Below are 27,143 nucleotides of genomic sequence, written 5' to 3' on the forward strand. Positions count from 1 at the left end.
TCGCGCACGTTCAAATAGGAAAATGGTATCGCGCATATAAAAATAAATTTAAAAATTGAATGTGTGTTTGGCAATAAAATAAAGTAAAAATTTTAAATTAGTGCAAGTTTAATGTCAATGTTACCTACATATAACAAGAAATAAAATACATATATGTATAAAAGAAATAATTAAAAAATTATGTAATTTTTATTTAATCCAATATTTAAGCCATTTTTTTTTGTTTGAAAATTTTAAAGTGAATCAAAAAAATATTGAATAATTTTTGATTTACGACACTCATGCCGCATTAAAAATTTTACTTCACAAATTTTTAAATTATAATAAAAAATATTATTTTCCGAATAATTGAATTTTTTATTGTAAATTTTATGTACATAAATTATTTCAATTGTAAAAAGAAGTTAAATAATAAGTCTTATGTAGTTAAAAGAATTCATTTAATTCGAAAAAAAAAAATTTAAAATTTTTAAACATAATTGAATATTGAATAATCAAATTAATAATTCAAAATTTTTATTTTTATAATATTTGCTAAATGTGGTGTGTTTTTTCTATTTAATATATTAACCGTTATGTACATTATTCTCTGCTCAAACCGTTTGATTACCATTGTAATTGTGTGTTTTTTTAGTAGGTAATCTTATGTCCCCCTTCTCTATTAAAATTCAATAAGAATTGTACGAAACGGTAAAAAAAATTTATTTTTACTACGTTTACATGTGGAATTGGAATAATAGAATGTGTACTATAATATTGAAAAATCAAACCAATTGAAAGTTCCAAAAAAATATTAAACACAAAATTGATGTCAAATTGATTAAATAGTAATTATGATTTATAATACAACAAAGCTTAATGGGATATTGTATAAATAAATAGTGAAATATAAAAATCTAATATTGTAAAAGACTCTAAAAAAAAAACAATTTTGCAAAAAATATTTTAATTATTAAAAATTTTTGTTTCACTCCCTATTAAACTAGTTTTTTTTAGCGGATTTTGAAAATACGAATATCAATAAAATCAAAAACAATATCGTAAAATTGATCGTGGGGGTTTGTACGCAATACCGAATAATTATTCTCACTCGAAAATTGTATTATACAAATATATAATAGTTACTCACTTTCTTCTCACTTGTCGAGTAAAATTACGAGATAGACAATCAGGCCCTAAATACTTAAAATTTAGTACAATATAATTGTATGCGATTAATAGTTTTCCGAATAATTTCCATGAATTTTGGTAATAAAATTAAAAAATTTATTGTAGTTCCCATTGTAAATCAAATTTTAAGTGATTGTTAAATTTCGTTGTTTTCATATTACTTAAAGTTTTATAACCTTTCTTAAAGACAAAATATGTGAAGTTTAATTTCGTTAGCAAATTATTGATTTTAATTTTCTAAAAATTAAGAATGATGAAACTATTTATAACTATATTATATTTATTAGTTTTGAAATTTTTATTTAATAATTCATATTTAATTTACTAAACTAAAAATCTTAAATTGGTGTTATTTGCGATATTTAGCTATAAGAGTACATATATTATGTATGTATGTATGTAATTTTCTATATATTTATTTTTATGATATTTTAAATATTGTTAACATTTAATATTTTAAGTTTAATACAAACTTAAAACAAGACCGGGACAATTGCTAAAAGAAAAAAGTTTTTTTTTAAATTGAACATATTAATAACATTTTGCTATACACGTAACGTACATATGTTATTTAGTTGTGTAATAACAAAATTTTATTAACACAAATAATTTTACAAAAATAGTTTTATAGCTTAATTTGATAATTAACTAGGGTTCAGGTTAAATATAATTTAATTGCATAAATTTTGATAAGCTGCTCTTCAGATTATTGTATTTTATATGTATAAATGTAATTGGTAATTCAGAATATTAAGAAATGTTAAGAAATAGATATGGGAAATCTGTTTTGTTTTGACTAAAATACGAGTATATGAGCTGTTCGTATATTCTTTGAGCTCCATACGTGCTAATTTGCACTTATTTATTAAACTATTAGTTGAATAAATTACTCTAAACTATAACATTAAATATATTTAAAATATTTTGAAATTATAAGAAAGCTATTATCAAAAGCAGGAAAGTTAATTTAACATTTTGTTTGCTTAAAATTTTGCAAAATATTTTGTATAATAAAGTTGAAATCAACATGAAGATTGAATATTTAAGAGCATTGCCGAAATATCTTGGTTTCCATTATATACATATTATGTATATACATATACTGTAAAAAGGATGTAAACCTTACAAAGTGTGTCCCATATTGCATATAAAAAAATTTCTTTATTATGCGTAACAAAAAGCAAAGAGCAACTTGAAAAAAATCTTGATGCTTTTATAACAAGTTTTCAGAATGACTAGTGACTTTAACTTATTTAACATTTTTTTTTAGCTATAAATTCCTTCTTTTTAACTTTTTTGTTACTTTTCGAATAAATTCTGATAGAGTTGATTTTAAGACCAGTGATAATAAAATGATAAAGTCATAAGCAAATGTCAAAATATACAGTTAAGACAATTTAGATGTCATGATACAAATACAATTCTTTACAAACTTTCTACACTACACTGCACATAACTTAAAGACTGTTTGAAAACACATTTTTTACAATCCGATCCAATATACCACAAGTTCTGTAAAAAATATTTTCCCTAGTCCAGTGAACTAAATTACGTTATTTAGTACAATTTATAAGAGTAGAATATTTATTTGAAAGTTATAAGTCATAAGTACCATAATATGATGTTCGTACATACATACATGTATTAAATTATATTTTTTGTCAAATTTCTTACATGGGGGCAATTATTTATATTGCAATCATATTGCTTGATATAAGAAATTATCTTTGAAAACAAAGTATTTTCCCATTCTTTAAAGATAATTAAAATAATATTTTCATACATTTTTTAGTGTTAGTTTTAATCTAAAATAATTAGGTATCAGAAAATGCAGTTACAAAATATGTAAACGTAGTGAAAGAATAAATTGGGGATTTTTATTTTTATTCCGATAAATAATAAATTGTGTGTTTTTTAAATTACATACCTATGGAATGTCAAATTACAAAATAAATATTTTTTTTTTAAATTTTTCTTTTCTATTTTTAAAAATATGAAATAACTTAATTAGATTTTAATTAAATAAATATTCTTTGAATGACTTAATGTGAAAGAGTGGTGGTAATTTAAGAAATACAACGCAAAATTATTTTAAAACTATAAGAGACAAGCAGAATCAAAAGCAACAAAAAAAAAGCAATTCGAATTTAGAATATTGGAGTAAATAAATTTAAAAATGGTTAGCAACACATTAACAATAACAAAAAAACCGGTAAGTTATAAAGATTATAATAATTATTCTAACATAATGTGCATTCAAAATAATTTACTAACACCAACTTTAAAATATGTTTATTTTACGTCAAACTCACCTTTGGTTGTATGCTATATTCTATAATGTCCACATATAGTACTTATGTACATATATTATAATATATATATACAGTATTTTACCGGGTATATGCACCATGTATACTCGTATAATTACAGAATGATTAACTCATATTTTGAAATAGAGATGAGGAATATTGGAAAAATATCGATTTAGCGGCAAGTTATCATCAGTACAAGAATATCGATACATTTTATTATACCCTGCACTTCGTGAAGGGTATATTAACTTTGGTATGGAGTTTGTAACTACTTGAAGGAGTCATCTGCGGTATGGACATATATTCGGGGAGCTGCCATACAACTCAAAGAGTTTATTTTAATTATTTCAAAAATTAATAAAGGTACAAATATAGAATTTTGTATACATGTGTCCAATTATATTCTACATATGCTCTAAAAATTTTAATGAGATAGCTGCACCGGTTCGGGCGGCTGCCATACAACTGCAAAAGCAAATTTTTTATATTCGGCAAAATAATAAAGTCAGATTCATGAAACTTGGCAGTCGTGTGCCCAATTATAGGTCAAAGATATTTCTGAAGTTTTGGTGGAATTGCTTGACAGGTTCGAGCAGCTCCCATACAAGTCCAAAAGCTTATTTTAAATATTTGGAAAAATAATAAAGTCAGATTCATGAAACTTGGCAGTTATGTGTCGGTTTTCGTTCTTTGGAAATCGAAACAAATAATATTCAAGCACCATTTTATTTAGTATTTTATTTACATTTGATTTACTATTTGTGAATTTATTCAAGTTTCTTATATGAAATATAAAAAAAATTTATAAGAAGGCAAAAATAAAATTTTTGAATGAAAGTCACTGCTGTCTATTATGTGTGAAATTCAATTTTAAGAACTAATTTGAAATGCCAAACCACAATTATTTTGTTCCGCCTAAAGTATTTCTGTCTGTATAGAGGTAAAAAAATTGGTTTACAAAACATAGTGTGTAACAAATAAAACATTGTATGATCCAAACTCAATATGTTCTTTCAAATTCATTTATATTTTGTATTTTTATTTCTCAACATTATTTTGTACAAGATTTTTATCTAATAATGATATCAATGCATAGAATATCGATATTTTCGGTATCAGATCGATATATAAATGCTGCTCGTGACTTTTGTAAATTGATTATAAAATTTTGAAATAATTACTAGTACTTACTTACATACAATATAAGTACGAGCTTATTTCTTAGAAATTGATTCACTTTTGTTTTTATTCATTGACTTTAAAAGGGGTTGTTTAAACAGATTTTTCTTAAATATATTTCTTTTTTTAAATTTTTATCGATCAAATTAGCAATACTTAATTTCGTATTTAAATTGTGAATTAACTATAAATATTTCTTAAAACTCAAATAAACTTGTATGTAATTTTATACTTCTTATTATTGCAACCATAAGATATATTGATGCAAAATTACAAAAAAATTGATATTATAAATAGGGGACTTAGCTGTCTAATTGGCATTATATTAAAGCATATATGCTTTTTGATATTAGAAAAGTTTTTAATGATTTTTTAGAAACTTAGATACTTTTATTTGTTTGGACCAAATAAATTGACAAATACCATTCACTTGGTTTTGGGCAGATGTCATATATATGTGATTTGTTAACGATATTGCAGAACTATAAAAATATGTTTTAATTTTTTCCCGTTAATCAGAGATAATACTTTAATTGTAGTATTGAATATAACATCTATGTACTGTAAAAGAAAATATATTTTGAGTTTAAAATTATACCTCTAACCTTAACCCGAAACAGATATATAGACGTTTATAATGAAAATAATGGCTATCATATCAGTAAATTTTAACGAAAATCTAATTTTGTGTATTTTAATAATTACATGAAATTTGCAAAAAACGATTTACGTTATCATTGTAATCTTTTTTAATGAGAAGAGCAGAAAATTATGGGTTTAAGTAGTATCAGACTGAAGTCTACAAAGAACATTCATGTATACAATTAAACACGTACATATATTTTTTTTGATACATGCATACATACATACATACATACATAGATAGGTATACGTATATGCCAAGTTGATACAAACACATCTGTTTTGTTTAAAAATTTTTATTGTTTTTATGTATTTACAAGTTAAACTTTTTAGCACTTTTCCAAAAAATTTTTTGAAAAAAGTGCTTATTAGTTTCACTCTGTCCGTCCGTCCGTCCGTCCGTCCGTCCGTCCGTCCGTCTGTCTGTCCGTCCGTCCGTCCGTCCGTCCGTCCGTCCGTCCGTCTGTCCGTGTGTCTGTTTACAAAACTTCTACACCCTTGAAGATAGAAAGCTGAAATTTTATATATACATAGATCTTTACTAGAAACTTATTTTCGTAGAACAAAATTTTTACCTATCTCCCCCCCTCTAGAAGTTATACCCCCCCAAAACCCTAAAAATGGCCTTTTTTAAATATTTGTTGCAATGAAACCATAAGTATTTTTGAAATTTTGCAAACGCAGAAAGGCAGCGGCTTGCTTCCCCTAGCGCGGTATACTATAGTTAAACTTTAGAAAAACAAAATGGCCGTTGAAATTTACCGTTATCTAAAGTCCTTTTTTTCCAAATTTTTGATGTCGTTTTTCTTCTAGATCCTATATTCTAGAACTTTGAAATTTTAGGGGCTTTTAGACATTAACAAATAGTTCATTTCGTTAGAAGAAATTTTTTTTCCATCTCCACCCCCTCTCAAGTTATCACCTCTTGAAAATCGTAAAATTTGAATTTTTGACACCCTATATTTCCGAAACCGCAAGCTTTTCCAAATTTTTATAAACGCAAAAAGCTAACGGTAAATTTCGTGACACTAAAAAATATAATTATTTTTCTTAACTCACACAATTAACCCTTAAAATCGAGCATTATGTTAACCCCTTTTTATGTTAATTTTTGCTTTATTTCAAAGACTGCATATATGCGTCATCCTAAATATATGCAATCCTAGTAATAGTTTTGTATATGAATGAAAATAATTTTTATAGTGTGATAGCTATACATAGACTGTATTTAAAAGCAGAATTTTCACTTGTTGAAGGGAAAAGTGCTACAATACAAACCATTGGTTTGACCCAACTTTATTGAATTTGACTTAAGTCAAGGTCAATATGCAATTCTATATTTGTGTAAATTACGGATCTATTACGGAACTATGGTGCTTTATTGAATATTGTACTATAATTAGATATAATATATTATAATTTAGCTTTTATATAATTTTGAGATTTTTTTAATCTCTAGTTCAATATAATTCTCGAATAATCGTTTTATATGCATGAAAAATAATTATACAAGGATTTTGATCAAAATTTGAACATTTTTTTAAAACCTCTCTTGGACCAAATTTAAACTATTCCGTATTGTTATTAGTTTACCTCATCTAAGAAATTCTTATTCAACGTGTTCTAGCTCATAAAACAAAATTTCTATATGTTTCATAATTTTTTTTATAAATTTTTTTTTCTGTTAAATATTTCACAAATTTAAATAATAAATGAACCGAAATTTAACACGTTAGTTTTGAAATTGTTAAACACAATTCCGATCTATATATAATTATAATTTCAAATATTTTTAATGATTTTGTATAGTTAATAATAGTTTTAATAGACTTTGGAATAGTTTTGTTCAATATTTTTCCGGCGTCATACTTATCAGATATATGTACATAAGTATGTATTCAGGTGCAGGCACGATATTATATTGCAGCGTGACAATAAGGTGACCAAATGAATGTTTTATTTTATGAAAAGCAACTTGCTTTATTTAATAAAAAAATCTCTGAAATTTTTTTTTCATTTCCTTGAAAAGTAAGTATATAGAATAGTCACAAAATGTATTTATCCCGGTATTCACATACGAGAATGGTCAATATTTTGTTTCAGTTTTGATATTTATTCTCCTCTATGTCATTAAATAGCCTATATTGCAATTATATTATTTATTTATTATTATAAATATACTGTTCCATAATTATGTATACATTCATATTTTTAAGCGAATAAGTACGAATGCTTTAGTAATTTACTGTAATCGAAGAGTTCTTTATTCGAGCATAGTTATTTCAAAAAATGTTATAACTGGTCACCTTAAAAATAATAATGGCATTGTACTAACACATTTAATTTAAATATTGTGCACAAAATTATTATTTTCAGTTTTCTGTGCATGTAATACCCATATATTTAAATTTAATGAATAAAATTAAGTTACAAGTGACATGCATTACTCATTGAACTCCAAAGTATACAAAAATTTTATAAAAATATACTTTTGCTCTTAAAATTTTTATGTAAATTAAATTTAATATTAGTTATATTATATTACAAATTTATTAATCTTATGTGATGTTTTTCATAAGCAGTCAATAATATTATTGAAATTTCAATTAATATTGAAGTAGTCACCTGTATAGGTAATATGCGTACTTATAAATAAAAAAATTCAGAATTTAAAATTAAATCTTTTAATATGCTGTTCATTTCGGAAAGAATACAAATTTCAATTATTAAATTCTGTAAGCAATTTTAACTATGTATATCTGGAATTATACAATTATCATACTTATGTAATTTGTTTGGCACTTTCAATAACATTTTTGATATTATTAAGAAATATTTTATTTCATATGGTTAAGTACTCAAAAAATTTTGAGTTGGCTCTAATTTTATGCTTCAAAATTCATAGAAATTATATGGTATGAATAAAAAGTAATAAAATAAATTGAAATATAAGGAAACCATATTAAATTTTTGTTCTTCAGATTTTTATATTACGCTTTAAGAATCGAAAATTATGATCGTATAAAAAATGGTGTTGCATATTCGTATATATATTGCCGAAAAATGGAAGAACAACTTCAGTTTCATAATGAAGCATGTTTTCAAAATCAAACCTATTTATTTAAATTTCGGAATAACTTATCATAAGTGGTCATCATTAGCCACATCTCATATTAGCTGTTTTTTTTTGCAAATTTTTTCTCCAAAGTTGTCTTCAAACTTTAAATTGTAATTTTTAATAACAAATTTTTTATCACTATAAAAATTGGAATTTTTTGTTTGTGTGTCCATGTTGATTTAACTACACCATGTGTTATAGTACCCTACGTATACATATATACTCCTACATTATGAAATTTTAACACTCTTTAAATTTTTCCCGTCTTCATTGTTGTCGTTATTTGCTATTACTAAAACTTTCTCATTAAATATTCTTTCTTTTTTTGGAAATATAGATTTTTGATCAAATCAAATTTGCGTTTTTATAGAAATAAAAATATTATTCCATGGCTTATGGTGATTTCATAAGCTCTTTTTTTTAGAAAAATTTGAAGATTTTGTAGTTTTTTTTTCCCATTTTTATTAAAATGTTATTGACTTTTACAATAAAAAATGAATAAATAATTTTTTTCTTAATTTTATGTAAATTAAAAAATCTTTTCGTGTTGAATATTATAGCAGGTACAAAAACAAATCAATCACATTTGATTATGGTTTTATTTTGAGAGAATAAAATTTATTTTTGCACCACAATCAAAAAAATCTGAATAATTGTTATTTAAAATTATTGTTTTTAGGAAAGTAGGTTCATATATTTAAGACCATTAAGCAAACTGTAAACTTATCTATAAGCAAGCTCTACTAACTACCTCTATAACACTTAAAACTACTCGCGTAGTATTGCTGACGTAGTGTTATACAGTTAGAAGATTAAATACGGCAATTACATATACATATGTACATATATTTGAAAAGGTTGAAATTTTTTATTTTTTATTAGTTTGGTTTCGATCAAATTGTCAAGTTTTTTACCAATGCTTATATGACAACTTTTTTTGTCGACAATTAAAAATAATTAGATATGTATATTTAAAATTTATTTTCAATATTTTAAATTTATTCTTCTATTGTGATTATTGCAAATCATAATTAATAGTAATTTGAAATTTTTTCCCGCCTTTGCTTTTTTATGTGACATAGGTAAATTACAATTAAATTGAGTTGTTATTGAAGTTTCTAATTATAAAAAATTTCTCATCACTTTTCCTTATATGGAATGTACTCATATATAATGATCGGTACAATAATGAATGTTATTTTATGTAATTTAATCTGGTAATAATAATTATTTTAGCTCGTATAATATGTAGGTACATGTAGGATATTTACATTATTCATGAGGATGTTATTGTAGGTATTACTTAAACAAGGTGTAACATTTAAAATAATAAGTATATGAAATTAAAATAGAAAAGTAGAAATAAAACTTTTTTGAATTCTTAGTTAAGAAAATTGAATAGAATTTCTTTAGAAATGTGTAGATATTTGTGTATTCAAATTTTCCTTATCTTATAAGTAAGATGAAAAGAAAGAGTGAATATGGTTATTAATTTTTCAGACTTTAAAGTATTATTTCAGCTACTTAAAAAGGCGTAAATGTGGTTCATTGTATCGGAATTGCTGTGTATTTTTTATGTCTACCATAGCATATTCATTGTGTTTGTAAAGGTTCTAATCTAAGTTTGTTCTTCAAAATGCAATTAATAACAGACAACTTGTTAGTTTGGTCAGGTGGTAGGAGTCCCATTTAAAAGCGCGAACACCATTTATCATTTAAAAATTTAAAGCTATTGTAATTAAAGTCTAGGCTACCTGAAGAAAAGTTTACACACCTTTATTTGGTTTTATAATATTTATGGTTGTAATTATTTATTACGTTTACACTATTCCAAAAAAGACTGATACTGCTTTCTGTGTACACAATTTATAATTAAAGTAATTTTGTATGAATACATTTGACATACTTAACATATTACAATTATTACAACGTTGTATTTGTACATTTAATTCGACATTTTATGTACTACGTAAATATTTACACAACCACATCATATAATTTCGTTGTTTTTAAAAAGTCGGTGTACGCACTTTTTGTTTTATACTTGATTGAATTAATTCACTTAAGAAATTTGGTAAAAAAAACTTAAAATAAAACTAAATGGAAAAAAAACTATTAATGTCGTTTAATTTTTGTGCACATTCAATAAAATGTAAAAAAGTGACAGGCCTTGACATAATAATGTGTAAAAAAAAAACCGTAAATGAGAACATTAACTTTATGCTGAAAATAAAATTAATAAAGTTGGGTCAAACCAATGGTTTGTATTGTAGCACTTTTCCATTCAACAAGTGAAAATTCTGCTTTTAAATACAGTCTATGTATACCTATCCCACTATTAAAATTATTTTCATTCATATACAAAACTATTTCTAGGATTGCATATATTTAGGATGATGCATTCATGCAGTCTTTGAAATAAAGCAAAAATTAATATAAAGAGGGGTTAACATAATGCTCGATTTTAAGGGTTAATTGTCTGAGTTAAGAAAAATAATTATATTTTTTAATGTCATGGAATTTACCGTTAGCTTTTTATGTTTATGGAAATTTGAAAACGTTTGCGGTTTCGGAAATATAAGGCGCCAAAAATTCAAATTTTACAAATTTCAAGAGGTGATAACTTGAGAGGGGGTGGAGATGGAAAAAAATTTTCTTCTAATGAAATGAACTATTTGTTAACGTCTATAAGTCCCTAAAATTTGAAGATTCTACAGGGTGGGGTCTAGAAGAAAAACGACATCAAAAATTTGGAAAAAAAGGACTTTAGATAACTGTAAATTTCAACGGCCATTTTGTTTTTCTAAAGTTTAACTATAGTATACCGCGCTAGGGGAAGCAAGCCGCTGCCTTTCTGCGTTTGCAAAATTTCAAAAATACTTATGGTTTCATTGCAACAAATATTTAAAAAAGGCCATTTTTAGGGTTTTGGGGGGGTATAACTTCTAGAGGGGGGGAGATAGGTAAAAATTTTGTTCTACGAAAATAAGTTTCTGGTAAAGATCTATATACATACAAAATTTCAGCTTTCTCTCTTCAAGGGTGTAGAAGTTTTGTAAACAGACACACGGACAGACGGACGGACGGACGGACGGACGGACGGACAGAGTGAAACTAATAAGCACTTTTTTTCAAAAATTTTTTGGAAAAGTGCTAAAAATTAAGAAAAATAAGAAAAAAAAACAGAGGTGAATGAAAATGTTTACAAAAATTCGTTTAAGCAAATAATTTGGCGTAATGTTTAGCAAAGCAATTTGGCATTTTGTATATAAACCTACATTATATACTCGTAATATAGACGTAAAGAGAAATTCATACTTGTATGCATGTATACTTCATATATCAGACGATAATCTCTTAAACACTGAGTTGTCCTGTTTTTTGATATAGAATCAGTTCGTCAGTTAATCCCCATAACATTTGAAATTAAAAAAATAAATATTTTTTCACTTTTTTTACTATTTTATACAGTAAATTTAAATCGTAATTTTAATTTGCCGTAACTTGTCAATTTTATGAAATTTGAGGAAAGTTAGTCGAAAAGGAACTCTTTACTCCTTGTCTCATTATTTTCTCACTTTGGCCTAATTAGTAAGTTGAAACCTTTGAGTTGAAATTAGGATATATATATATTTTATTAATGAATGAAATTACTGCAATTATAGGTTAAAAGACAATCCAATAATTGGTCTTAAATTGATTCCAAATACAAAACGGTGTAATAAATTTTATGTAGAAAATTTTAGAATATGAAGGGATACACTCGGTACGTTGCACGTATATTTTCGAAGAGATGGTTTATTATTTTTAAAATATTTTGCCATAAAAAAATAACACTACTTCAAGAAAATCAAGTTTTGTGACTCATCTTTTATGTCTTTTATAAATAAACGCAGATAAAATTAATTTGACAAAATAATCAAATATTTCTGAAATCTGGAAAGACTAGGTAATAGAATATTTTCATTCAAAATTTAAAAAAGATTGAATTTTAGAATTATAAACGCTAAAATTAATTGATAACACAATGTAAATGCTTCCAAAATTGTACGTATAATGTTCAATGTAAACTTAAATACATTATTATGTATATATCTACGTATAAGTATGCGTGTAAAATTATAATACTCGTATATTACACTTAATTTTTTATTTGGATAAATATTTTTATCAAATTCGTGTAACAATTTGCTGTACAATAATCTGATGCATTATTTTGTTGCTTGTTAAAAATTCTTGATTACAAGGAGACAATCTTGAGAATTATATGCATACATGTAATGATAAATTACATAGCATACGAAATTATAGTAAATAAAATGTAGAACACAGTTTCATACTACCTAAGAAAAGAGTTTTAATAAAAACATTTTGACTAATATGATTTTCCCGGTTTTCATTTTCGGTGTTCATTGTCACAACAGTATTTGCTATATTTAACTATTGTGTTAGTGTTAATTATTAACTTTTCATTTGTTGATATTATGAATTATTTTTGTATTTTTACAAAAATAAAAACCGCTAATGATAATTAGCCGACAGCACATTACTTACGTTTATTGATGAAAGTTAAAAAATATTTGTAAACTTTTCCTTTTTAATAACCGCAAGTACAAAAACGTGAAAATATTACATTAAGTATATTATAATAAAAATGATCGATTAAGTAAAGAAAGTTATTTCTGATGAACTTAAACGTATATTAATTTAACGGATTCTTGATGTCATCAATGGACTAGCCATACGTATGAATAATGCCGTATGAATAATAATTGATTGTAAATTATATTTAAATACAAGTAGTTTCTTGAAATTGTAAAACGGTTTATAAATGCACTGTCCGCGCAGAAGTTGTGCGTATTGTGTGTATATGCAAATTTTTGCAATACAATGTTGTATTTTAGAAGACAAATAAACTTTGTAGGTAGTGAATAACGTATTTTGTGGACCACGCAAGATAGACTTACTTGAAATTTATGAGATACTGTTAAAAAAATTTTTTTAATGTAACTTTCCAATTAAGATGTTTATTTACTGTTAACACAAGTAACACGAACTTACAATGTTCATTCCATTGTCATACAATTTTTCTTTAAGCTTCTTGCCTTAATTTTATCTAATTCGAACTATTGTTTTGTGAGCTATAATTTTGTTTATTTTTAAATGACATTGTTTATTTTGATATTCTCAAAAATGGTGTTGCTCTTATTTTAACAATAAACAATGAATTAGATCAAAAGTTCTTTTGTATTATACACAAAGTGTGACACCGTAGTGTAAAATAGAGAAAGTTTAAATCGGTTTTCTGTTTCCATCTCTTAGCATCAGCTAAGCATTTTCTACGGAAAGAAAGAGGTTTTGTAACTTAAAAATTGGAGTTTTCCACAACAATTTAAAAATTGCATATTAAATTGCTGTTATTAGAGACCGTATAAATTGTGCAAGTATTAAACGAATATGCGCCGTTTAAGTTATTGTGTACATTATGCGTTAATAATGTTTTTCTTCTACTTAATAGGATTGCACTTAAGCAATTAGTTGCGATATAGACACACATACTTGCAATATTTGCAATATAATATAAAACTAGTAATAATTTCATTTGATAAATTCCTCTTCAGTGTTTCTAAATTCATATGAATGCATATAACGAGCACAATATTATTGTGAAAATATTGGAAAGTTTAGAAAAAAATGGCATTATTAAATTATTTAGTAATAGCTGTCGTGATCATCAACATCTGAAGTCTAGACTATTTGAAGAATTTTAAAATGAAATATTTTGCAAAAAAAAAAGTTATAATGGAAAATTGTTAAAACAGAAAATGGTTAGAGTGCATTATAGTACTTAGTATTTAAAATTTACTTTTATAAAATCCAAATACTTTTGCAGAAATGTTTGCAACTAACGGTTTGTGTGAGAATTTTGAAAGCAAGAGTACTTCATGTTTTTCAAAATGAGAATGTTAAGTTAAAGTATGACTACATAATTTCAGTAGCAATGTGGTATTTGATTAATGTTTTCACACAAGTGTAAAAAGTATTATCATGGTATAGCTATTCTATTTACGAGTGTCGAGGTGACTTTGTTGGAAAATTTTTGCAAGTAAAATTGTATGTAGAATTTTTATTTCTTTGTTTTTGCATAAAAGCTGAGTTTTCTACTATTTTGATGCTTAAAGCAATATGCTTTTATGACCCCTGAAATGCTCTTCTTTATGACCAATCAAAGCGCTTATAGAAGAAGTTTTTTATATTTTGTTATGAAATGTTATATTTTGACCATTCAATGGTCATTTCAATGTAAATTGATGTAGCTTTTAGCAAAAGATAATTCTTCTCTTGTGAATGGAAATCTATGTATTGGAAATCACAAATATTTCTTTGCCATGATTAAGATTTTGATTGTTTTTGAATATTTTATTTCGATATTTAAATAATTATTATTTTAGTATTTAAAAAAAAAACAGGAGAAATCAAATGATTCATTCGAAATAAAAATTTTATGCGTGTATTTAACAAGTTTTAAAATGATATGACTTTGATCATACGAATTAATGTCGTCAGAACAGGTTCTACTCTCAAATTACTTAACTTTTAAAATTGACATTTAATTTGATAAAATCAATCGTAAAAAAATTAAATACATTTCAAGTTAAAATACGTCAGTCGCAATATTTAAAGGGGAGTATAAAGAGGAACCTCAAATTGTTATATAAATGCGAAAACGCTAATCCCAAAATGGTTCTTGAACTGTGAAATAAACAGTATATTTTTGTGAATGTTCTCAATTGCATTTATAATATTTGTTAATATTTATTAATCATTTGTTCAATTTAATAAAATTAATAATTTATTTATTTGAATGTTTCAAAAACCTTCAGAGCAGAAATTGCAAATATATTTTTCTTCATTTGGTAATTGATACCAAATTTTTAATGTTTTGTTTAATTTGTGTATTTAAATGCAAAGTAAATATTTTATGTTTATTTTAATTAATTTTCAATTTAAAAAAATTAATAGAGGATAAAAATTTTTTTCTGCAATTATTTTTAAATTTTCGATTCTTTCCGATAATTACAAATTAATAAATTTTATTCATAACTTTATTGTAAATTCTTATTCAAGGCTGGTTAATGCAAGAAATTTTTAATAATCATCAATAAATTTTGATGTCATTATGACAATGAGGGGCATAATAAAATTTTCATAAAAATTAAAATATTTTTGAACGTGTATGACCTTAGAATATTGTTATGCTTGAAAGATTTTTTCTCAAAAGTTATACAAATAACTTTCAGTTTTTCTTCAAAACTTTAAAAAAAAAGAATGAATTCAAGTAATTATAAAGAAAATTAATTATCTGGGTGAATTTAAGCTCTTATTCTTATACAAATCTAATTTTTAGTGGTTATAATCGTATTGAGATGGTTCAATAATATTGTAACAAATTGCAAAATATTGGTATAACGCAATAAATATCAATGTAAGACAGATTTGAACTCTCAAATTGTACTGTGAAACGGAGAGTACATGCAACTACGGCCAGTTCTGTAATTTGATTTGTTCCATGATAATTAGAACTATTGTAAATAAAAAAATTAATAATTTATTTTAATTATTGTATTAGAAAAAGTAATAATTTTTTAAATGCTGGGTGTTCTGATTTTCTTTTTTCTAGTATTAAATCCACTGAGTCTTTCGTTAGGAAGTCAAAACAGCAATTAATCATAATGGGAACCTTTCATCTATTAAATAAAATAAAAGATTTATATTTTAATTTTGTCATCTCGTACGCCAATCTAGATCTTGTGAGTCAACAAAAATACCCCAAACTCATAGATTTCCTGTCCAATAGTCCAAAAATCTACAAAACAATTTGGCATACTGATATTTTAACTGTTAGGCATAGCCAAGTTGTAAAATGAATAGAACAAATTCATTTAAGTAACAAGAGATTTTTAATTAACAAAAGGTTAATAAGAGTCGAAGAAAAAATAAATAAACCAATGAACTTTTGAATTAAAAATTCAATTTTACCTGCAATCAAATTATGCAATAAATTTAATATGCTCAGTTTTGTTTTTGTAAGCTCATAGGTGCTTATTTTTATACTCAATGACAATTGATGCGTCATTAATAACTTGCAAAAAATTTCTATATAGAAGAATAATATAAAAATAAATGAATATGTTAAGTATAATGGCACTAATTACGTAAAACTGCATTTGTATGCAAATAATATTTTCAAATATGAGTGTGTATAGATTGAAATTTAAATTTATTTGAATTGAATCAGTAATGTTGTTTGAGTGTGTCGATAAAGTTGGCAGAACAAAAGTATTACTATTTTGAATGTGGCTCTTGCCGAATGTTAATGTGCCTACATTTAATTATATACTACATTTTTTGTATTACATTCATATTTTTTTCTAAGTTAAGCACTTTACGCAATCTGAGCCATATAAGTCCATATCTTATTAATTTTTAATTATCTTATTGTATGTTGTGGAAATATTAGAAAAAGCTTAGAAATTTTTTGAGAAAATTGGGCTTCTGAATTCTGATAATTATCTCTTATTGTTTGGAAAGTATATTGCTTTATTTTTTAGTAATGTGACTTAGCAATAATTATATACTACTATGCATGGAAGCTATACATAAACGATAACATTGCCCAACGAAAGGATGCGTTTTTTAATTTTAATTTTAAGCAACGCTACTAAACTACATAAAATTAAGTTCTGTTACGGTCAAAGGAATTACAGATATAGCTAAGTATCTCTGTCTGATTTACACATACTAGTGTTAGTCTTTGCAGATCAGGTTATGTAAATGATTTGTGTTTTCTAAAATTGGCCTGAAATGAACCGAAACCGATATAATATGGATGTTGTGATAAGTAAACTGAATTTTGAAAATGTTAAGCTTGAAAAGGTTTGAAGTTTGATTTCGATTGCAAATCCTTTTAAGTCGAAACGCTAATTTGAAATTATATTTGCAAACATAATGTATACATACATATACGCAATGTTCGAGTATAAACACATATATTCTTATGTACTTTTGTGTATGTTCAAAATTTTAACATTTATTTTAACAATTTTTTAATGTTTTCCGAATGGTTTGTTTAAACAAGTGTTAGAATATTTTCGTTTACTACTTACTTACGTAGAAGATAAAATCTTATTGTATAAACTTCCTAAGGTTTAAAAAATTAAAAAAATTATGTGGTTAAAGTTTGTTGCTTATCGCTTTAGTATTGCGTTGTTAATAATTAATTCAAAATAATGTGAACTGTGAAATCTAAATGGACAACAATGGATCTTTATTTTCATACATTCAAACAATGATAATTGCTATGCAATTTCCTGTTTAACTTTTAATTATTTTACCGTGATTGATTTCTCTATAGAAGATTTTATTTATCGATTTTATAAAATGTTCACGAATACAATGTGTATGTATGTATGTTTGTGTGAAATTGATACAAAAATGTTCTTTATTTTTTTTGTTCCAATTGATTTTTGATCGATGGTTTTTTTCCCACTGATTTATTAATTACCGGTGGCTTTTGTTTTTCTTTCACGTTTTTTTCCCGTTTCCAAAATAGCACCATAACATTCCTGGTTTAGGAGCAACTATGGTTTTTGTTTTTTCTTTTCTTGAATTTTATTTTTGAAATACTTATTTGGTTGATTTGTTAAGATATACGAAAAAATTAAGCGGTTTAAAGTCTCATATGCGTGTGATTGTTTTTTCAGGTTCGTTCCAAAAAAGAATTAAAAATCTTCTAATAGTTGATTTTGTGTCTGTCTTATTTGACTTTTTTGAATCTTTTAAATTTTCGATTTAAATATTACTTATTTGTTGCTTGCATTTTCCTTTGTATTGCATATTCTTACATACTTGCACTGCTTCTGTGAGTAAATAATTTGAAAAGTGGACAAACGAAAAACGTTGACAAAAATATTGTCAACGTTTTAATATTGTTATATATTAGCAACTTAATATTGCCTGTTATGTTGTGCATGTGTGAAACTATGATGCGGAATTGAATTAAGCTCGTTTTACATTTTAGAAATGTTAATGAAGAAGATAAAAGTAATTTTCAAATATGGTTATTGATAACAGGACCTTTATATTTAATACTTGAGACTTGAACCCAAGTCAATGAGGACATTACGATAATCGAATTTACGATTTCAATATTGACATTACAACTTTTATTATTTTTTTTTTTTTCAAAATTTTATGTTCTTTATAAGGAAATTTTGGGAAAATTAATTTCTTGGAAGGTTAACATTTTAGGCTTTTTCCTCTTTTTAAATGTTTTTGTTAAATTTTCGGTATTCTCTTTATTTTTGCCTCCATTGCTTCCCATTGTTTTTTAAGTGAATTACGTATTACAAATTCAGGGAGCATTAAATGTATGTATAGGTAATTAGAATTTTGGGCAAATTTCAAGTGGTTTATAATTAAGCGCCGTTATAAATTATTATTATCGGCAACGAAAGAAAAAAAAAACGGAGAAAATTAGTGAATTATTTTGTATTTACTGAAGATTTTTGAGTCTTCCGTTTTTTTTCTCTGAATTTTAATCAACTACATGAAGCAATATTTATGATATTGTAGACGTGTGATATTTATGTTCGATACTTTAAACCTGTAATTGAATTTTAAGCAAACCCTATTATTTCGATAGCCTTTATAATTCTTATTTAATGTTTACGAATTTGATATTATTTATTTACACACATACATATAATATGTACACATATAAAGATTCTACTGGGTGTGCCAGGTGTAACATGACAGGACAATTAAATTCAATTTCACTCGCACACTGACATTTTCTAAAGAAAATGATACGAAAATGATACGAAAACATTTATTGTGTTGTGCAAATCTGTCAAATCTAGTGCTTTTTAACGTTCTCAATGTACTTAAAACTTGTTTGAATAATGAATTAAAATATACCAATAATTGTAATAACTAGGTAATAAATGCATATATGTAGGTTTATAATACTTTACAGTTTGATGTATGCTATAAAACTTGAGTAATACTACATTAATTGTTTTAAGTAAATTTTAAACTGCCAAAAGTTTTCTGAAAACGAAAATAGTAAATTGACATTTCGTAACTGTTAAAAAAACTTCTGAAAGATTATGACCAGAAGCGTTTTTAGAAAATTATAGGAATGGGCACCAATCAAGTGGGAATCCTGACCAGGCTCTTGTCGGATCACTGAAGACTTAGGGGCCAACGCGGCAGGCTAGGCCTGAAAAATGGAGATGATTGCAGGTTCTGTGAGGAAGATAGGTAGACTTCGGTACAGGTCTTTTTAGAAAAGGGCTAAAGAAATGTTAAAGTTTCCTTCTAAAAAAATTTCTACGCATGAAAATCTAGCTGTTTGTATATAAAATCTTAGCTTTCTGTCTTAAATGATGTAAAAATTTCGTTTACAGACACGTGAACAAACAGAGAGAAACAAATAAGCTAATTTTTTTTTAATTTTTTTGGAAGTGTATTAAAAACGAAAAACAAAAAAAATATTTTAATTCACATATGATTAAAGCTGAGTCGTTTTCTTTCCTCTATTTGTTGACATTAATTGTCAAAAATTTGCCATGAACATTTATTTATTGCGAATATTTAATTAAGATTCAAGATCAAAATCAAAATTTCTGTTTTTCAATAAAAATTAAAAAAAAAGCTATTATTTATAAAACTTTGATTTTAATTAGCATTTTATAATTTTAATTGAAATTTTTGGTTCAATCTATGTTTAATTGTTTTTATATTAAAAATTTTTTTAGGGTGTAAATGTAATGGATTTGAGATTTTTTTACAGTTGGCACAATTTTCAAGCATTACAGTTGGATCTGATTTGATTTGATTAAATATTTTAAAAGAAGGCATAGCCCTCTTTTCTTCATAATTAGATTATCAAAAAAATTTGAATATTTTTTGATTAAATGCCATTTACATTATTTTTGATTTACGCCTTAATTTATTCTTTATTGCCATATTATGTAAATTTAGATTATTGTGTTAAACAGGCACACAGTTTTATAATTAAAATTATTCGGGGTGTGGAAATTATAGCATTTTTTATTCTTTCACCTGTATATATGTAAGTGCATACATGCTTTAAAATATTTTCCACATCTTTTCGAGATTTTGATGCTACTTTTAAAAGATTATAGTGAAAGTGTGTCATAAATATTTTAACACTTTAAAATTTATCAATTTACGTGATTTAATTTTCTATTTTGAAAGAAAAATTTAATATATTTTGGGTAACATCACCGCATGTAGATAAGATATATATACTCGTATTAAAGATACTATCAAATTATTTAAGGCGCGTTTGTGAATATTTTAAGTTTTGTGCTTATTTTTTTAATAAAAGTCATTTTAAAACCCATTTTGTTTACCATACCGTATTATATACATTTGAAATTTTGTTAAGGTTTTGAAGAAACTTCTATAATTCGTTGTATTCGAGGTATTGTTTTACAATGTTAGAGCAGAAAACGCTTTAAATAATCTTAATTATGTTAAATGATTGTTTAAATGCGAAGAGCACTAGGATTCATGGCATTATTATTCGGTGATAAAGGATATATTAAGTTTTCTTGCTAAAGGACCCTTGATAATATTTACAAATACAAGTTTAATTCAAAAATTGTGTAGCTAGTTGTTCTATCCCATAATTAAAATCTACTTTAGTTCAGTAACAATTACAAAACCACATACATAATAAACTTAAATAAATTTTCAACAACATTAACTAATCATTTTTTATTTTTTCTTTATTTTTTTAGAAACTGAAATATCCGAGATCAGTTGGTTTTATTATTAGCAATGAATTCTGTGAGAGATTCAACTATTATGGAATGCGAAGTACGTATTAAATTTTCAATTTTATTATTCAAGAATAAAAAATATTTTATTTAATTTTTAATTTTAGCAATTCTTGTTCTTTATCTGACCAGAAGATTAAGTTACGATGATGATACAGCAACAGTTTTATATCACATATTTACCAGTTTTGCATATTTTTTTCCATTGATTGGAGCCATAATTGCTGATAGTTATATTGGTCGTTTTAAAACTATAATGTATTTGTCTATAGTTTATGTTCTTGGTTCTATTATTATTACAATTGGAGCTATTCCACCATTACAGCTGCCAGCAAAGTAATTAAATATAGAATAGAAATTTATTTAAAATATATTTTCATTAATTTTTTTATAATTTTCATTTTTATGCAGGGCTGTTACAGTGATTGGGCTTTTATTAATAGCAACTGGTACTGGTGGTATAAAACCGTGTGTTTCAGCATTTGGAGGAGATCAATTTAAAATTCCGGAACAAGCAAAACAGTTAGCATCATTTTTCTCATTATTTTATTTTGCAATTAATGCTGGTTCATTAATATCAACATCAATAACACCGATATTACGAGAAGATGTTCATTGTTTTGGTGAAAATGATTGTTATTCGTTGGCTTTTGGTGTACCAGCACTACTCATGATTGTTTCAATTTTAATTTTTGTTGCTGGAAAATCACTTTATGTAATGAAAAAACCATCCGGTAATATGATATTATCAGTTATAAAATGTATAACAGAAGCTTTACGAAAACGTAGTTCTGAAAAAAATTCAGCACCAAAACCACATTGGTTGGATTATGCAGAGAAAAAATATGGTGCACAATTAGTACAAGATACAAAAGCTTTATTAAAAATTTTAGTTTTATATTTACCGTTACCAGTATTTTGGGCTTTGTTCGACCAACAAGGTTCACGCTGGACATTCCAAGCAACACGTATGATTGGTGATATTGCTGGTGGTTTTGTTTTAAAACCCGATCAAATGCAAGTTGTTAATCCACTTTTAATATTACTCTTCATTCCACTTTTTGATTGCATTCTGTATCCAATTTTATCAAAGCTCGGTATTAGAAGACCATTACAAAAAATTACTTTTGGTGGTTTATTAGCAGCAGCAGCTTTTGTTATATCAGGTTTCCTGGATTTAAATTTAGAAAAAGGATATCCAATTATACCAAAATCAAATGAGGCTCAATTAAGAATATTTAATGGGATGCCATGTTCATATAAATTTCAAAGTGACTTATACGATATTCAAAATGAAAATTTAACAATTAAATCACTTCATGTCTATGAAGATTTGTTAATTCAGGCTGAAAGTTCATCACGGGTCAGTGCTCGATTTATTCCGGTTGTTGATGATTCTAATTCAAATGTAACTAGAAAAATATGTGGAAATGTTTCGCAAGAAATTGATTTACAACCTGGTTTAGCTATGAGTTATTTCTTATTTAGTGATAAAAATGGTCCATTTTTAAAAGGATTTATTGAAAATCCTGACAAACCGAAGGATGGCATGCCAACTTTAAGATTTTTGGCTAATGTTGATGATGATGCTCAAAAATTACAACTTCAAAATGTGAATGATGGGACGAGTAATTTTATAAATAATGATAATATAACAGAAGTTTTAAAAGTTCCAGCTGGTTCTTATAAATTACAGTACGATGAACATGTATTTGGTGATATTGATGTCAATCAAGGTGGTTCATACGTATACATAATCGCTGGAAATAATCAAACGGGATTTGTAAGTTTCAATTTTGTTTAAACTTCTAAAAAGTTTCCATTTTTGTAGGTAGAACTGCGAAAAATATTCTGCCAAAAAGATAGCATAAAATATTTTTCTGCTTTTACATTTATAACCTCAATTAATAGAGCACTTATTATTTAAATATAATATAGGGTCAAACTTTTTTACACCAGAATTTTTGTTCGTAGCGCTGTTTTTGTTAGTTCGAATATTCTTCGAATATTTTAATAATTTACTATAAAATTTACTTAATGAATTGAAAAGTTTTCTGATAATTAAATTAATAAAAATAAAATTTGTAACTATATTAGAACAGTGCTTGCAGTTTTTATTGCAGTAATTACTCAACACATTTTTCAATACATCTGAATATATCAAAATCCTTTTGCTATGCATAAAATTAATTAAAATTTCTTTGGCATTTCAGAATTTCACAGAATATGTTTTAGCGGAACCGAATTCAATTCATATGTTATGGCAATTACCACAATATATTATTATAACAGCTGGTGAAGTTATGTTCTCTGTAACTGGTTTAGAATTTTCATTTACACAAGCCCCACAAAGTATGAAATCTGTTTTACAAGCATGTTGGCTATTAACAGTGGCTATTGGAAATTTATTGGTTGTTTTTATCGCTGAATTCATTAAATTTCATTCACAGGTACATTGCATTTTCTAATACAAGATTAAATATTAAAATTAAATATTGAGTTCAAGGTAAACTTACAATTTAATTACATAATATGTATTTTATACTTTTTTAGGCATTTGAATTTTTCGCATTTGCAGCTCTTATGGTTTTAGATATGGGTATATTTATTTTGTTAGCTTTACGTTATACATACGTTGAACATGGTTCAACTAGTGGTTTAAATGAAGGGGCAGATGAATTTCCAAATGATATAAAAATTCATAAAGGTGAAAAAGTTGAATCTCAATTAACAGAAAAACCAGTGAAATACTCGAATATTAAACAACAAAATGGTCATACAAATTCCGCTTACACAGAAGACTTATAGTGTTTCCAATTTTTGTTTTTATTATGTACATGTATATGTATATAAATATATATATATATATATATATATATATATTATATATAATTAAAGTTTCCCTCTTGTAATTATTGCCTTAATTTTTTAAATTAATTATTAATTTTTTTTTTGTTTTATTTTAATTGTAAATTACTGGCCATTAATTACTTAATTAAAATCAAAATTTTCTAAATTTTAAAATATTATGTAAAATTGTGTAAATTAGTTAAAATAGATGTAATTTATTAATTTAAGAATAATTAAATTAAATATTGTATAAGTTTACATACAGACATACATTAAAATATTAATAAGAAAATATGCAAAATCTTCAAAAAATTATTGAGAGTATAAACAAAATTTTATAATATCTATAGGAAATTATCAGAGTCTACACTAATAGTATCCATTTTAAACGCTTGATGTAAAGATATTATCTAAAAATTTTGTAATATTTAGAATAAAATCAAATTTAAAATTTGAATTTTCTTACTGTAATCCTGTAAAACTTTTAAATAATCTTCAGTTCAGATGATGTGTCTAATAGGATGTGGGTGATAATTTTTATTAATTTAAAACATCATATTTATAAAACAATAAAAATTTGTGTGCTTTAAAAGTTATCATTTCAACATTTACTAGATTTTATTTAGAAATTTTATTTAAAATTAATTTTCTTTAATTTGATTTATTTTAAATTAAAAAGAAAATTTATAAATTTTGAATTCTTCTAGTACTAAATTTATAAATCTATTTTGATATCAAGCGTTCGATAACGATTGAATTTTTATTAACTCTTATTAAATAGAGAATAGCATGTTATTGCCCTTCTTAATTTATTTCTTTTTGATATTCTTAGTTTTGTGTTGATTTGATAGCTTTGTGTTTGCAACAGACAACAAAATGGTAGACTTAGAATATTTTGTTTTAGGATTAGAAAAAAAAGTGAAAATTGAATATGCGAATTTTGTCTTTTTCGTAATTTTATTAAAAAGTCTCGAAAATTTTTGAAGATTTTGCGCGTTTAAGTTTTTCCGATTCTCCGTCATTGTTATATTTCTTCAATTAAACTGTAGTTTTATTCAAAAACAAAAAAAAAATATCATAACTTTTGTTCAATTTTAAGTAAATTTTAATAAATGTCAGTATTTTTTATTTTAATAATTTTAAATTAAAAACTTGTAAAATTTTGTTAATGATGCCATGCTGTATACTGGCAAATAACCTTTAAATTTGTTAAACTATGCAACGCCAGAATGAAAATATTTAATTTTATGCTAAACACTTAAATAATTCTAAATTATTAGTAATTATTTGTTAAAATTTTTGATGTTATGTTAATAATATTGCAGTTATATGTACGCTATTTAAAAAAAAATTTCGGTCTTCCTAATATTTTTAACAAATATAACAATGACAGTAAAAAGATAAAAGTTAAATTGAAGAAAAATTTCAAAAAACCTGTAGTAGTTACATAAGTATGTGAATTTTTGAGTATGAGTGATAGTCAAAGTATATATATTAAAAAAATGTTGATAACTTTTATTTAAATATTAATTCAATATTTTTTAATTTAAAAAAAAATATGTTGTTTTTTGCGATATAAGTGATTTAAGTGCATGTAGGTATTAATTATATGAAAATTATACAGTCATATTCATACCTTCATTATTTTTATTTTTCTAGCATTTTAAATTGTTACGTTAGTTAATTTTGCTTATTTTTACATTATATTATATTGTATATATATCGTATAGTATAAGTATGTTAAAACAAGTTAGATTTTAACCATAATCTTAAAAGAAAAAAATAAAATTAATCTCAGAAATTTACATTGTCATTATATAAAAATAAAATAAATAAATTATTATGTATTCAAAAAAATTCAAAAAAAAAAAAATATTCAAAAAATTGTTCTTTACTTTATTAATCAATAAAGAAAAAAAAAAAACAAATAAATTTTTTAGCGGGTTTCGATTTATTTTCACCAAAAATTCGTTTGTGTGATTTTCATTATGTACTTAAAATATCATTAATTATAATTCGTTAATCTATGTTATTGAAGCTTTAAAAATTGTAATTTTATGTATTAATTCCTCTCCATTCTTGGTTAGTAGTTAGTTCAATCACAAAAAATTACTTTTTTTGGTAGAAATACGAAACTCTGATACCATGCTTCGAATTTATAATACTGCTATTGTTATATACATTTTACTCGTAAGAATAACTGCATTCAAATTTTAAAAATGATACGAACTTTAATAAGAACAGATGGAATTTTTAAACATAATATGCTATCTATTTCCATTATGTTGCAATTATTAATTTTGTTATAATTAATATAAACAGGGGTTGATATAATGCTCGATTTTAAGGGTTGATTTCGTGAGTTAAGAAAAATAATTATATTTTTTAATGTCATGGAATTTACCGTTAACTTTTTGTGTTTATAGAAATTTGAAAAAGCTTGCGGTTTCGGAAATATAAGGTGTCAAAAATTCAAATTTTACAAATTTCAAGAGGCGATAACTTGAGAGGAGGTGGAGATGGAAAACAATTTTCTTCTAACGAAATGAACTATTTGTTAGTGCCTAAAAGCTACTAAAATTTCAGGCTTCCACATCCTGGGGTCTAGAAGAAAAACAACATCAAAAATTTGAAAAAAAACGGATTGTTTTTTAAGGTTCAGGTATTGTATGCCGTGATGTAAGAAGCATCCCACTGCTTTTATGCGTTTATAGAAATTTGAAAAATGCGTATGGTTCAACTACAGTAAACAGTTGAAAATTGGCATTTTTAGGGTTTTGGGGAGGTGTTACTTTTATAGGGGAGGAGATAGGTAAAAATTATATTCTACGAAAATTAATTTCTAGTAAAGATCTATGTACATATTAAATTTCAGCTTTCTATTTTCAAGGGTGTAGAAGTTTTGTAAGCAGACACACGAACGGAAAGAGTGAAACTAATAAGCACTTTTTTACAAAAAATTTTTGGAAAAGTGCTAAAAAGTAATTATAATTTTTGCTA

At 25.1% G+C, this 27,143-nt stretch overlaps 1 protein-coding gene across 9 annotated transcripts; it reads left to right on the forward strand.

The window, feature by feature from the left end:
- Nucleotides 1–25,921, forward strand: LOC129618733 (peptide transporter family 1-like). Of its 9 annotated transcripts, none has more exons than XM_055533685.1 (7): nucleotides 1–182; nucleotides 2,963–3,382; nucleotides 21,255–21,333; nucleotides 21,401–21,629; nucleotides 21,705–23,076; nucleotides 23,507–23,743; nucleotides 23,847–25,921. In XM_055533685.1, exons 2-7 carry the CDS (start codon nucleotides 3,347–3,349, stop codon nucleotides 24,099–24,101), a joined length of 2,208 nt encoding a protein of 735 aa, XP_055389660.1. In that variant the 5' UTR covers nucleotides 1–182; nucleotides 2,963–3,346; the 3' UTR covers nucleotides 24,102–25,921. The 9 variants fall into 9 exon arrangements, with proteins under 9 accessions (XP_055389660.1, XP_055389661.1, XP_055389662.1 ...); XM_055533686.1 differs by having other exon boundaries at nucleotides 2,989–3,382; XM_055533687.1 differs by having other exon boundaries at nucleotides 3,182–3,382.
- The last annotated feature ends 1,222 nt before the right edge of the window (nucleotides 25,922–27,143 follow it).

The sequence above is a fragment of the Condylostylus longicornis genome, unplaced genomic scaffold (genome assembly GCF_029603195.1).
Source record: "Condylostylus longicornis isolate FDR11 unplaced genomic scaffold, ASM2960319v2 ptg000010l, whole genome shotgun sequence".
Classification (NCBI taxonomy): Eukaryota; Metazoa; Arthropoda; class Insecta; order Diptera; family Dolichopodidae; genus Condylostylus; species Condylostylus longicornis.

What these genes read in the sequence shown, in the direction of transcription:
- LOC129618733 (XM_055533685.1), top strand. Translation starts at nt 3,347, where the DNA reads ATGGTTAGCAACACATTAACAATAACAAAAAAACCG. An exon ending in TAACAATAACAAAAAAACCG is followed by an intron (nt 3,383 to 21,254) that starts GTAAGTTATAAA and finishes TTATTTTTTTAG; the next exon opens with AAACTGAAATATCCGAGATC. An exon ending in GAAATAATCAAACGGGATTT is followed by an intron (nt 23,077 to 23,506) that starts GTAAGTTTCAAT and finishes TTGGCATTTCAG; the next exon opens with AATTTCACAGAATATGTTTT.